The sequence below is a fragment of the Nelumbo lutea genome, chromosome 6 (genome assembly GCF_056320005.1).
Source record: "Nelumbo lutea isolate HS-2025 chromosome 6, American lotus-T2T, whole genome shotgun sequence".
NCBI lineage: Eukaryota > Viridiplantae > Streptophyta > Magnoliopsida > Proteales > Nelumbonaceae > Nelumbo > Nelumbo lutea.
In genome coordinates, this window is record NC_142689.1 from 8402407 (window position 1) to 8415219 (window position 12813).

A 12813-nucleotide genomic window follows, 5' to 3' on the forward strand; every position below is an offset into this window, starting at 1 on the left:
CTGGGTCTGAATCAGTTTGAAACTGACAATAACTAGAACCAATCCAATTATTAATCATGATAAAATTGTAGAACCAGAACCATCATAATCAGTTCGATTGATTCGGATCCGTCAGATAAATCCAACCCATTGACAGCCCTAATTACCATTGCAATATCTGGCCAGTGCCTTATTGCACAAGAACTTGCAGTAGTTCGGTGATGGGTAACTAACTGGGTATCAACTCTCAATCAATTCATACTGTTTTCTTTTTTTCTACTTGGTTCAGGTCTTATTCCTTGCTAATTTGACTCCCACAAGTAATGGGCCTCAGTCTGGGCTCTGAACAAAATTGAAGCACACATTTCTGGGCCGAAGTAGAGATCCGTTTGGGGTTTTATGTGTTTCTACTATTTGGGCCAATCCTGGGCCCAATAACGTAAGGAAGGCGGGCCGTACTTTTACCCAACAACATTAGCTCATCAACGTTCTCTTTCTTTCTCCTGTTGTCAAAAGAAGCACCAAGGCGGCGGGAAACACAGAAGTAGGGCTTCGCAGTTGGAACATAGCAAGCACATAACAAGCGGCTTCGAGCAACCACCGCAGTGACGCCGACGAACTAGCGAGGTTTCTGCCACACTGCGAGCCGCTGCTCTCCTGTCGCAGAAGCAGCGGCGAAGATGGTTAAGTCCTACCTCAGATACGAGCCGGTCGCAGTGTTTGGGGTGGTAGTTTCAATTGAATCCAACATCAGCTTCGACAGCTCCGGCAAATTCCTCCTCGCCCCTGCCCTTGAAAACCTCGCCATTTGGAATGTTAGACAGGGCATCTGCTCTAAGGCCCTCTCCCCCTCTCCCGTATCTCATGGCCCCTCACTTGCCGTCACTGCCATCGCTTCCTCTGACTCCTCTTCGGTAATAAAATCTATCCTTTTCTTCGTTTCTTTCAAATTGCTAATGGTATTTCTATCTTTGGTAATAGTTGCGAAATTAAGACGACTGGGTTGTTTGTAGATAGCAAGTGGTTATGCGGATGGGAGTATTAGGATTTGGGATTGTATTAAAGGAACTTGTGAGGTCACACTGAATGGGCATAAAGGTGCAACTACCGCTCTTCGTTACAATAAGCTTGGTTCTCTGCTCGCTTCCGGAAGCAAGGATAACGATGTTATCGTGTGGGATGTCGTCGGCGAGGTCGGACTTTTCCGTCTTCGTGGGCACCGGGATCAGGTGTGCAGTTTTCTTCTGTAATGTGTGTTTTTGTTTCAAGTTGTAATCTAAGTTCTGTGGAAATACTGGGTTGAACTTTGTTTGTGCGTAGGTGACCGATGTTGTTTTCTTGGAATCCGGTAAAAAGCTAGTTAGTTCTTCCAAGGACAAGTTCTTGAGAGTGTGGGATCTTGAAACACAACATTGTATGCAAATAATTAGTGGTCATCATAGTGAAATTTGGTCTATAGATGTTGACCCAGAGGAGAGATATTTGGTTACTGGGTCGGCGGATCCCGAACTTAGGTTTTACACGATAAAGCATGAGTTGGTTGATAGAGAAACTTCCGCGAACTCAAATGGTTCTGAAATTGTAAACAATGGGGATGATGCTGCTGGAAACAAATGGGACGTCTTGAAGCCATTTGGTGAAATCCAGCGGCAAAGCAAGGATAGGGTTGCCACTTTGAGATTTAATAAGTCTGGAAGTCTACTTGCATGTCAAGTGGCTGGGAAGACAACAGATATATTCAGGGTTTTGGATGAGGCTGAATCCAAGCGTAAAGCTAAGAGGAGAATTCACCGGAAAGAGAAGAAGTCAGCAAAAGGGGCTCGGGAGGTAACCGAAAATGGGGACAGAAATCCTGTTGCTGGAGAAGAAGGAAATGTCCCTGTTGTAGTTTCTGATGTTTTTAAGCTTCTTCAAACTTTACGTGCTAGCAAGAAGATATGCTCCATTGCTTTCTCCCCGATTGCTTCAAAGAACTCACTTGCCACACTAGCGTTGTCTCTGAACAATAATTTGCTGGAGGTGTATTCTGTTGAAAGCAGTACATCCACAAAAATCCTTTCTATTGAGCTTCAAGGGCATCGTTCCGATGTTAGAAGTGTTACACTCAGCTCAGATAATACTCTCTTGTTGTCAACTAGTCACAATGCTGTAAAGATATGGAATCCAAGTACTGGTTCTTGCCTTCGTACTATTGACTCTGGATATGGTCTTTGTAGTTCATTTGTTCCTGGTAACCGGTATGCACTTGTTGGTACTAAAAGTGGGACACTGGAAATCATTAATGTTGGGAGTGGCACATGTACTGAAGTTGTAGAAGCTCACGGTGGCTCTATACGGTCAATTGCAACAACTCCAGATGGAAGTGGTTTTGTCACAGGAAGTGCAGATCATGATGTTAAATTTTGGGAGTATCAGATTATGCAGAATCCTGGTCAGGTGCATTCTCTTGTCTCTCATACTCTATTCTTTTCATTTCCACTTTAGTTTAACTTGTTCGGTTTATATTGTTTTGCATATTTCCTGAAAAATCTGGGAAATACACAACCTTATGTAATAAGGCTGATATTATTAGCAACAATAATTATAACCCTTCAGTTGTTTTGTAAAACATTGGTCATCTAGCAAAGAATTTTCTTGTGCTGTTGTTTCCTGATGTCTATATAGCAATGATAATTTGGGAGCTCAGTTAGAACTTTCTTTTTGGAAACTCTTAAGCACCATGCTTTTGCAATAAATCAGTGGATTCTTCATTTTTTTTTTTTGGATTTCAAAGTAAGCTGCTACATCGATTACCTGTGTTTGAGTCACTTACAAATCTCTACCGGTCTGGGTTTGAGGTACTTAATTGGGTTGGTTTGGTTTGGGTCTATTGGGTTTGCCCGACCATTGATAGCCCTAGCTGGCTCCAGCTACTTTCACATTCCAGATTTTCTTTAAGGCATTGATGAGTAAACAACCAAGGTTGTGAACAAGACAACAAGTTGAGCTGACCTTTACCCAGCTTTGCTTAATGTCGGGAACTTTGGGTAGTAATCAGGCCCAACTCAGTTTACCCAGCTTGTCTTAATATCGGGAACTTTGGGTTGTAAACAGGCCCAGCTTAGCCTTGTTACAAGTGTAAGGTGATTTTCTCAGGATTGGTTTGCCAAAATTCTGTTTGGTGCAGGATTTGTTTGAATCATTTTATGTCTAGTTTTAGCATAGTTCCGTTAAAGGACCAAGGGTCTTAAGCCTATAAAGGCTACCCACAAGGTAAATAGACAGTGCTTATGGTTAACGGCAATTTTTTTTTTTTTTGATAAGAAATGGTTAACAACAAATTGATTGATCGCTTATAAAAAAAACAACAAATTGATTGATCTAGCTGATAAAAAAACAAATTAATTAATCAATTTAACCTTGTCTTAATATTCATAAGTAAATCACTTTATTATGATATCTGAGTGGACAAATCCCAAACCAAGCTGAACCCACACTAACATGGTTCTTGCTCTTTTAGTTGAAACTCAGGTTTAGATACAACCCATTAGAATTTAGCTCAGACTCAGTTAATTGACAATTCTAAATGAATGAATGGGTTTTGATGAACTCTCTCTCTCTCTCTCTCTCTTGTGTGTGTGCGTATGCATGCTCTCTCAATTTGAAGAACAAACTCATATCTTTTTATAGGATATATTTTGTGGAGTCATTAGCAGCTGTCTATACCATGTGCATGCATTTTGTTCTTTCCATCCAAAATATTGTTTTTGAAGTTTGAGCTCTGGAAGTTGTTGTAACATACTAACATTTGCATCCATTTAAAACATCTCATTAGCTTGGGATTTTAAGTTGGTTGATTCATTTCTTGTGTTTAACATGCTCATCTTTCCAGGATTCTACGCACCTCACTGTGGCAAATGTAAGGACTCTGAAAATGGAAGATGATGTTCTTGTTGTTGCAGTGAGTCCTGATGCCAAATACATTACTGTTGCCCTGTTGGATTGCACAATAAGGGTCAGTGTAGCTTCTTTTACTCTGAAGTTAGAGTTTTTTTTGGATGACAAAGAAAACTTTCATATTTTCATTTATTCTAGAGAATATTCTCTTTGTCCAACATTCCAATATCACTTGTATGTTTTGTACTGCTTGCACTGACATATAGCTACTTTCTCTATATTTATTTATGGTGCGTTGGTATTGTTGTCTCTAACTCCATACTGGGTTTTAACTTTATAGTATTCTTTTCCTTCCTTTTTGGGAATGATGAAAATCAAGCTTGTGCAATAGAAGCAAAAATAATTACTAAAGGGTCTATATGCAGTAAGTTGCATTCTTTCTGATTAATCAAGAGAATGGCAGATTATAATCATCAGCAATTATTACAAGAGGCCAAAAAGATCAGATGGCTGGGTACCTTCACCTAAGAAATGGAACAAGTTGCCGTATGTGAAAAAATACTAAGAGTAGGATATGCCTTCTTCCATAAGGAAGTATTCACTATGGTAGCAAAGAAAAGGAAGACTATAGCTGCCATGTCCCAGGTATCAGTTCCTGAATAATGCTTTTTAATAATCTCTAATGCCATTTCAAATGGTTACTACTACCTAATTACAAGGTTTACCTGGTACACTTAAGTGGATGATCCTTTTTTTTGGTTTTGGTATAGTTACTTTGATTTTTATCACATCCCAACCCCCTCTTTCTTCTGCCAACAAGAGATTTTTCAATAAAGAATTCCCTTATGGGATATCTGAATCTATATACTCATTCCAACTTCTAGATGCGTTTTTTTGGTCCTGTTAGATGCTAATTACTGTCATAAAATCGCCTAATACTAGAACTTCTACTAACCATGTTGAATCAACCCTTTGCAGGTATTATTTATGGACTCACTGAAAAACTTCCTCTCTCTATACGGTCACAAACTTCCTGTGCTTTGCATGGATATTTCATCAGATGGAGATCTATTAGTTAGTGGTTCTGCAGATAAAAATTTGAAGATTTGGGGTCTAGATTTTGGGGATTGTCACAAATCTATTTTTGCTCATGCAGACAGGTTTCTTTTTTATACAGTGTTTTATCACTAAAGTATGATGGATTTTGCATACAAAATGAAACAACTCATGAAGTTCTAATAAACTGTTTCCATGGCAGTGTTATGTCAGTGCAATTTGTGCGTAATACCCATTATGTGTTTAGTGTGGGGAAAGATCGCCTTGTTAAATACTGGGATGCTGATAAATTTCAGTTGCTTTTGACTCTTGAAGGGCACCATTCTGAAGTTTGGTGTCTCTCAATCAGCAACCGAGGTGATTTTGTTGTAACGGGATCCCATGACAGATCTATACGTCGTTGGGACCGCACTGAAGAACCCTTCTTTATTGAGGTACATGCTTTTATTTAGTTGTTTCATCTGGTATAGTTGCATAGATGTAAGGCCGTATTATCATTTTGTTTGGAAATAATGGTAGCTTAATTACCATTTTCCTTTTGAATGGTTTGATGAGAAACCTAATGGTGGAAATTTGCGATCATTTCCAATTTCACTTAATAGACATTTTGGATACGCAGGAAGAGAAAGAGAAAAGGTTGGAAGAGATGCTTGAATCTGACCTTGACAACTCATTTGAGAGTAGATATGCACCAAAGGAAGACCTCCCAGAAGAGGGAGCTGTGGGCATAGCAGGGAAGAAAACAAAGGAGACCCTTACTGCAACTGATTTGATTATTGATGCATTAGACATGGCAGAGGAAGAGTTGAAACGAATGGCTCAGCATACGGTATCTTAATTCTTATCTATTTTATTAATTTTCCCAATGAAATAACTTATGGAAATTGAAATTTGGTTGAAAACTGACTTGATTGAATCCTAATCCATGGCCTAAGAAATTGTAGACTTCATACTGTCATCACTATATATTTTCAGGAGGAGAACGAGGGTGGAAAGGCAACTGATTTTCATCCAAATGTTATGATGCTTGGCTTCTCTCCATCTGATTATGTTCTTCGTGCAATTTCAAATGTTCACACCAATGATCTGGAGCAGACACTGCTGGTATGGGAATTTTTTTAGTTCTAATTAAGATCTTAAATCAAGTCAGCGTCCAATATATTTTCCTGCTTATTTAAGTTAGAATCAAGTTGTAGTGTTTATAGTGTAAACTTTCTCTAATGCCTTTCCTACTTTGTTTATTTGAATTTAAAGATAAAGTGACCTGAGTTGACGCTTGCATTATTGGGTTAAATGAGTTGGCACTTCCGAAGCTATGACTTGTTTAATTGGTTTCTTTGTTTGTGCTTCCTAATTAGGGTCCAAATCCCAATTGAAAATAATGCTTCTTAGCCACTTTTTTTGTCATAGGGAAAATTGGAGTTCTAGTGTAGTAACATAAAGATGGAGTGGATTCTATAGCAGACCTGGAGTGAACTGGACAGACAGACTTTTGGACTGCAATCCAGCAATTCTTTTGGTTTTAGAAACACTGGTTGTCAGATTTTTCAACAGAAGTGATGGGGTGGTTTTCAGCAATTCAGCAGTTCACCTTCTCTTACATGAATCTTGGTTAACACTTCTCAAAAAAAAAAAAAAAAAACTTTCTCTATTTGGAAGAGATTGGGAGGCACCATCTGTAGTTGCACACCTTTTTAGATCTTCCATAATGAGCTGCTCCACACCCAAAGGCAAAAGATATTGACATATTGTGGCAATGTTCAAGAGGAGCAGTTCTATGGGGGTTGTTGAGTTAGAGGAATGCCAGAATTTTCATGGATCAGTATAAGCAAGTAGAGGGGAAGCAATAGAATTCACCATGATTAGGGCTGGTGTTATTGATAAAAAAAAAAAAAGATTAGGGCTGCTGTATGTTGGTCTTTGTGGGAAGAAAGAAATAGCACAGTCGGTCCAGGTCAAGAGGATCATCAGTCCTTGGATCCCCCCTCCTGCTGGGTATATAAAATTAAACTTTGATGGCAGCAGCATTGGGAATCCAGGACAATCAGGAATTGGAGGGGTTTTCAGAAATGAGGAAGGGAATACTATAGCCCTTTTCTCTGGCCCAATTGGAGAGGGTGACTCTCTCAGGGCTGAGATATCAGCAGCCTTGGAAGGGATGCAAAGAGCAAGAGAACTGGATATTAGGAGACTGATTCTTGAAGGAGATTCGGAGATAGTAGCAAGTTGGTTAAAGGAAGACAAGCCTGGTTTGTGGAAATACAACAATGAGAGGAAAAAAAATAAATGGTTGGCAAAGGATATTGAAATTATGTACAGCTGGGTTAAAAGAACTGCAAATTCCTTTTCTGACAGGTTAGCTAAGCAAGGGGTGTATAGGGCTTCTTTCTAATTCTGTTCTTTTTTGCTTGTGGGGGAGTTAAGACAGTTTACCTCCCTCTGTTTTATTGTAATGCTTCCTAATTAATCTCAACGAAATTCTGTCATTGATAAACAAAAAAAAAATCACCATGATAAGAATTGCTCACTGGGTTTAATATGATGAGTTCAAAGGAATTACCCTAAGTGACATTCCAAGAGGCTGGTAGCCATGGATGATTTCCAGATCAGGAGGCAGCAAAGCATAGCAAATTGGATTGCCCCAGTTGTAGTGAGACTTAAATTTAATTTTGACTGGTGTTATTTGCGAAACCCAGGGTTGTCAGGGACTCAGGTGTGCGAGGAGCTGTTAGGGACCATTCTGGCAACATAGGCCTCAGCTTCTCAGTATCAATTGGACAAGCTAATTCTTTGTGGGATGAAATATTGGCTTTAATTCAAGGTCTGAAACTGATGAAGGTGCAGGAAATGAAAGATGCAGAAGAAACAAGGGGTGGAAGAAACAAAATTGTAACATTGATTAAGAGTTTGAGGAGAGTTAAGAGGGTTTACCTCTCCTCCTTTGTATTCACATTTGTACTCTGTTTTAAAATTCTTAATGAAAGATGCAGTTATTGATAAAAAAGTGAAAGATGTGGAAGTGGAGGGTGACTACCAAACTGTAGTTTCTTGGATGGAAGCTTGAGCATTATTCCCTCTGGAGTTTAGACACCTGGTGAGTCAGGCAAACTATCAAGGTGCCTCTTGAACATCTCATTCAACTGGGTCCATGGAAGTGCAAACATGATGGCGGGTTCTTTGGCAAGAGCAGGGGTGATGATGAGCAGCTACTTTGGGGTTATTCTGGGCTGGGATGTAATATGTATCAGGCTTTAGTTGTTTATGTTTAATTTTTGATGTATCAAGGCTCCATTGTTGGGTGGTGTTAATGAAATATTTGTTACTTGTATATATGTTCTTTAATATATTTTATGGGTCATTGGGGGAGTCTGTGACTGTGGTGTTTACCTATAACCTGGCTGCCTTGCTGTGGTGTGTTTGTGAGTGGTCCTGATTTGAGCATACAGTTGGTACTATATACACTCTTGCTCATTCTTGGGTTTCAACTTGGGTACTGTGGATGAGGCATTTGGGTTGCATATTATCCATGTTGTTTCTATATGAATTTCTGCTTCTGTCGTAATTTCTATTTCATTATGACTTTCATTTCAGATATTTGTGATTTTCATATTGTTTGGAGTCACTGTAGTGTTGGGTGCATTTGCTGTAAAGTAACCAATAGTGAAACTGCTTATATGCTTGGTAAAATTCTGTAGCACCAATATTTCCTTCTAGCATTTAATGCATTTAGTATTTTTTTATGCTTTTTAAAATAAATGACCTTTTTCTAGTATCTTGAATATTCTCTCTTCTCCTTTGCGTCTTGGTTCTACTTGGAGATTTTCTTAGCTTCTGGTTAACAACTTCTTTGTGGATGATACACTAACCAGAGGCTTTTTGTTTGCAGTCCTTACCATTTTCAGATGCCTTGAAGCTTATGTCTTACTTGAAGGATTGGGCTTCCAATCCTGATAGGGTAAGGGTTTAAATGCACAAATATGTAGTACACCTGACTGCACAGTTATATGTTTACCATGTATTATCAAGTTATTTAAAATGGTTTTTATGTTTCCCTTTTCTTTGTTCTATAATCTGATTGCTGGGTTTTTCCATCAGTTTTGCATTGTTTCCTGATTCGAGTTTGCAATGCAAGGCATTTCATTGCTGCCTTCATTGGAATTCTTGAAAACAATGTTTGTTCATGGGGATATTTTGCTCTTCCTTTTTAAGTGTGCCGGAATATGTAATTTTTGGTTCTTCCTATTTGTTGATCTTGGTGGCGGGTGGCCCAGGTATCACCACATCTTTCTAATTTACTTTCTGTTGGAATGCAGGTCGAGCTTGTTTGCAGGATTGGTACAGTTCTCTTGCAAATACATCATAACCAATTGATTACTACTCCTGCTGCCAGGCCTGTCTTGACTGTTCTTAAAGACATTCTTTATGCAAGAATTAAGGTAATCTTTTGATCTAGTTTTATGCATTGATCAAGGTGTGCCCCTTTTTGTTATCAATATTTCCTTAGTAGAAAATAATAGTAACCGAAATTAGATGGGGACTTAAATCTTCTGCATATCTGTACAGAGGCAGAATATTGATCAATTTTAGGTCTGTTGAGAATAGATTTGCAAAAGCAATTTATAGCATTATGAGGATGATCTTTTTAATGAAATTTGGTGCAATATCACTAATTTGTTAGTTTGAGAGGCTTCTCCCCAAATTTGTGGTTTTGCTGCATATCTTTATTGAAGCATGGTCTCTGAATTTAGTTTGCTATTTCACATTTTACTTGTGCCACTTATCTTTTTGAAAAATCTCATTTATGCTGTGCTCATTAATCATTATATTGATGTGTCATGTTTAGTGGTTGTCCTAACTTTGTCTCTAGAAAGCATGGTCTTTCTAACCAAAGCTTTCCTTCGGTTTAATTGGCAATTTGGTATTGCCTGGGTTACACAGCAGTTCAATATGAATGAATCTTTTGAGCCAGCTCTATCTACTATATGGTTGACATCCTTCTCCACCTCTCCCATATTATGTGGTCAAACATTTATGAGATAAAAAATGTTTTGCCCTAACCTACTAGCTCATTTTAATGTGTCTTTACTGAACCAACATTGTTTATATTGCTATTGATGGGCTGTTGTTGCCATTGGGACCATTGAATGATCTCTTGATTCAATCCATCAAAAACCAAAGAAAAAAAAATTCAATTTCTTGATTCAGGATCCATTTCTTAGAGTACTTCTTAGATACTTGTTTAGGACAAATGTTATTCATACCCCTTGTTTTCAGCCATTTTTATATACCATGTACATACATTTCTATGTTTTTCCTTCAAACTTGATAGCCAAGCCTTTTTTTTTTTCCCGGTATTATAGCCAAGCTTTTCAAAACTTGTGCTTTTGTAAGTTCATTCTTGTTGCTTTCAAACTTGTGTATTATAGCCAAGCTTTCAATCTTGATACCATGTTCTCATCAAAATCAATTACTGCTTAATGTATAAATTGTTCATTCTTGTCGCTTGGTGCCGGGAAGCCACAAATTGGTGATTAGGGTTTTCATCATAAGCCTTATTAATCATTTTACTTTTATTATACTTATTTTTAATTTGTTTAGACTATCATTTGCATATTATCTCCTAATGTATTTAGGGTTCCTAAAACTTTCTTGTGGTCTTATATTACATCGTTGACTGATTATTAGAATTTAGTTCAGTTTCTGACCCCATAATTTCTCTGCAACTGATATGATATGATCACAAAAAATATAAATATTTTGAAAGCACTTTCTCTGTCTTTAATTTCACATGCTTATGTCAAGGGTCAATTAATGTCCTATGTAAATAGTCTTGTTTTTTCGAATACTTCTATGCATTTTTCATTTTAATATTTGTTTTTTTAAAGAAGCAAGGTCTCCTTACAATTGATTCTTTTCTTCGTGTGATGGACATTTTTCTCTGGATACGATCATGTTAACCAGCAAGGACTGAGTAGTTGATGGTCTAATGTGTTTTCATTTGTGTCAGGATTGCAAAGATATTATTGGTTTTAATATTGCAGCAATGGACCATCTCAAGGTGAGTAAATTTAGCTTGTCCCGACAATTATGTTGTATTGTATCAAGTAGACTTAAAATGTCCCAGTTTCATACTTTCGTTTGGTATTGCAGCAATACTTGTCTTTGAAATCTGATGCTCTATTCCGAGATGCCAAGAAAAAGGTAGAAGAAATCCGTTTACGACAAGCAAGACGTCTGGAAGCAAGAATGGAGCCAAGAGAAGAGAAGAGGAGAAAGAAGAAACAGAAGAGCTGAGGTGATTTGCTTGCAGTATAAGAGGAGCTCTATCACATCGAAGGATTTAGAGATAAATGTCGATGGTCAACCAGGCTGTAAATCAAGGTTGACATCTCGATCTGAGCTGGTTGGTTAAGGCTTGTCACATAATCTACGGTTACGGTACATCACCGAAAAGGTGAGATTTTCTTAATTGCAGTTTAGGGCCCAGAGATGATGAATAGTCAGTCTATCAGTTTTGATGTAACAAGCATTTAGGGCCCAAAGAAGGAAAATTCATCCTCATTTTTTGTTTTCATTCATCTTGGAGACTGGCAAGTCTGATGTAAATTTTGACGATGATTTTGGTTAATATGTGCTTGAGAAAAGTGAGTCCAATCTTAGTAAATTGTTCGGCTACTTGGGATGTTTATCTATAATGATATTGGTGATATTTGATTGTTTTACATATACTGTGCTGCCGTGTGCGATTGGGAGCCTATAGTTTGGTCCAGGCCGAGCCCTATCTTGCCTTGGGGGCTTTGGCCAGGCTGGCCAGTGTTGATATCTGTCATTTTGGCACAGCAAGTATACTTTGATTTTCTCTGCTTTTTTTTTTTTAATTTTTTTCAATGTTTATGTGCAATATAGTGCACCCCTCTCTATCCAAGATTCGGATAGCCGGGGGAAGTTGGGCTATAATTCTACTGTCTCACTCACCATTTTACCATCTTTTAGGTCTATGGATATATGACAGTTAAATGGAGTTAATGGGGTCGAGAGGCAAGATTCAGCCACAGATCGCGTTACTACCAATACAATTTGCTATTGAACTTATCTTTTTAAATTTATGTGATATAAAATTAAAGCATCTTTTTAAATTTACTATAAATTATATTATTTAATATATTAATTTAAAAGAGTGGGTTTGCCACCCAAATGGAAAAGCGGTTCCATTTAATTATCCACATCAAATTGGTCAACCTGTGGTCAAGGTTTGAAAAGGCAATTTTAGGAGACATTGTGAATCTGTGATATGATTTGGATATACATGGAGATATGTTAGGAAAGTAAACTAAATCCTTAAAAAATATATTAATAAAAATAGAGATAAATTTTATGACTGCAAATAAGTTATATACATAAATAACCATTATGGTTTATATGAGGTTTGAGATATTAATATAAACCATTATGGTTTATATTAGTATATATCTTCTATTATATACAGTTTGTCCTAATGGTTATTAATACAAATTGTATTGACAAATAACATTTAGTAAATAAGTTATATACATAATAAAGAACTAAATGTTCAGAAAATCAATACAATTTGTATTAATATCTATAAATATATTAAATAATTAATTTTAGTATTTATGGAGATAAATCCACTAAGAAGCGAATCAAATGCATATGATTATAACAAGCAATTAGGGTATGGGCGTATTGGTATGACAAATTGACCATTCTGGCCATCCAGTTTGGCTGCAGTTTAAAAGCACTGATGTCGATCCCATGTATTATTCACACAGGCAATTAAAATGTGCTGACGTCTTATTTATAGCCAACTTATTTACATGGTGTTCGGAAGCGTGGCCGCTTTTTGGAATCGAGTTTTAAGAAAAAACGCCCATACTTTTAAGA

General features: G+C 37.4%; 1 protein-coding gene across 1 annotated transcript; it reads left to right on the forward strand.

The window, feature by feature from the left end:
* Positions 1-466: 466 nt before the first annotated feature.
* LOC148847169 (transducin family protein / WD-40 repeat family protein) lies at positions 467-11635 on the forward strand. The gene is made up of 12 exons (XM_088951994.1): positions 467-893; positions 993-1208; positions 1300-2415; positions 3851-3973; positions 4834-5015; positions 5114-5345; positions 5531-5740; positions 5887-6015; positions 8798-8866; positions 9225-9347; positions 10919-10969; positions 11062-11635. Exons 1-12 carry the CDS (start codon positions 660-662, stop codon positions 11203-11205), a joined length of 2829 nt encoding a protein of 942 aa, XP_088808120.1. The 5' UTR covers positions 467-659; the 3' UTR covers positions 11206-11635.
* The last annotated feature ends 1178 nt before the right edge of the window (positions 11636-12813 follow it).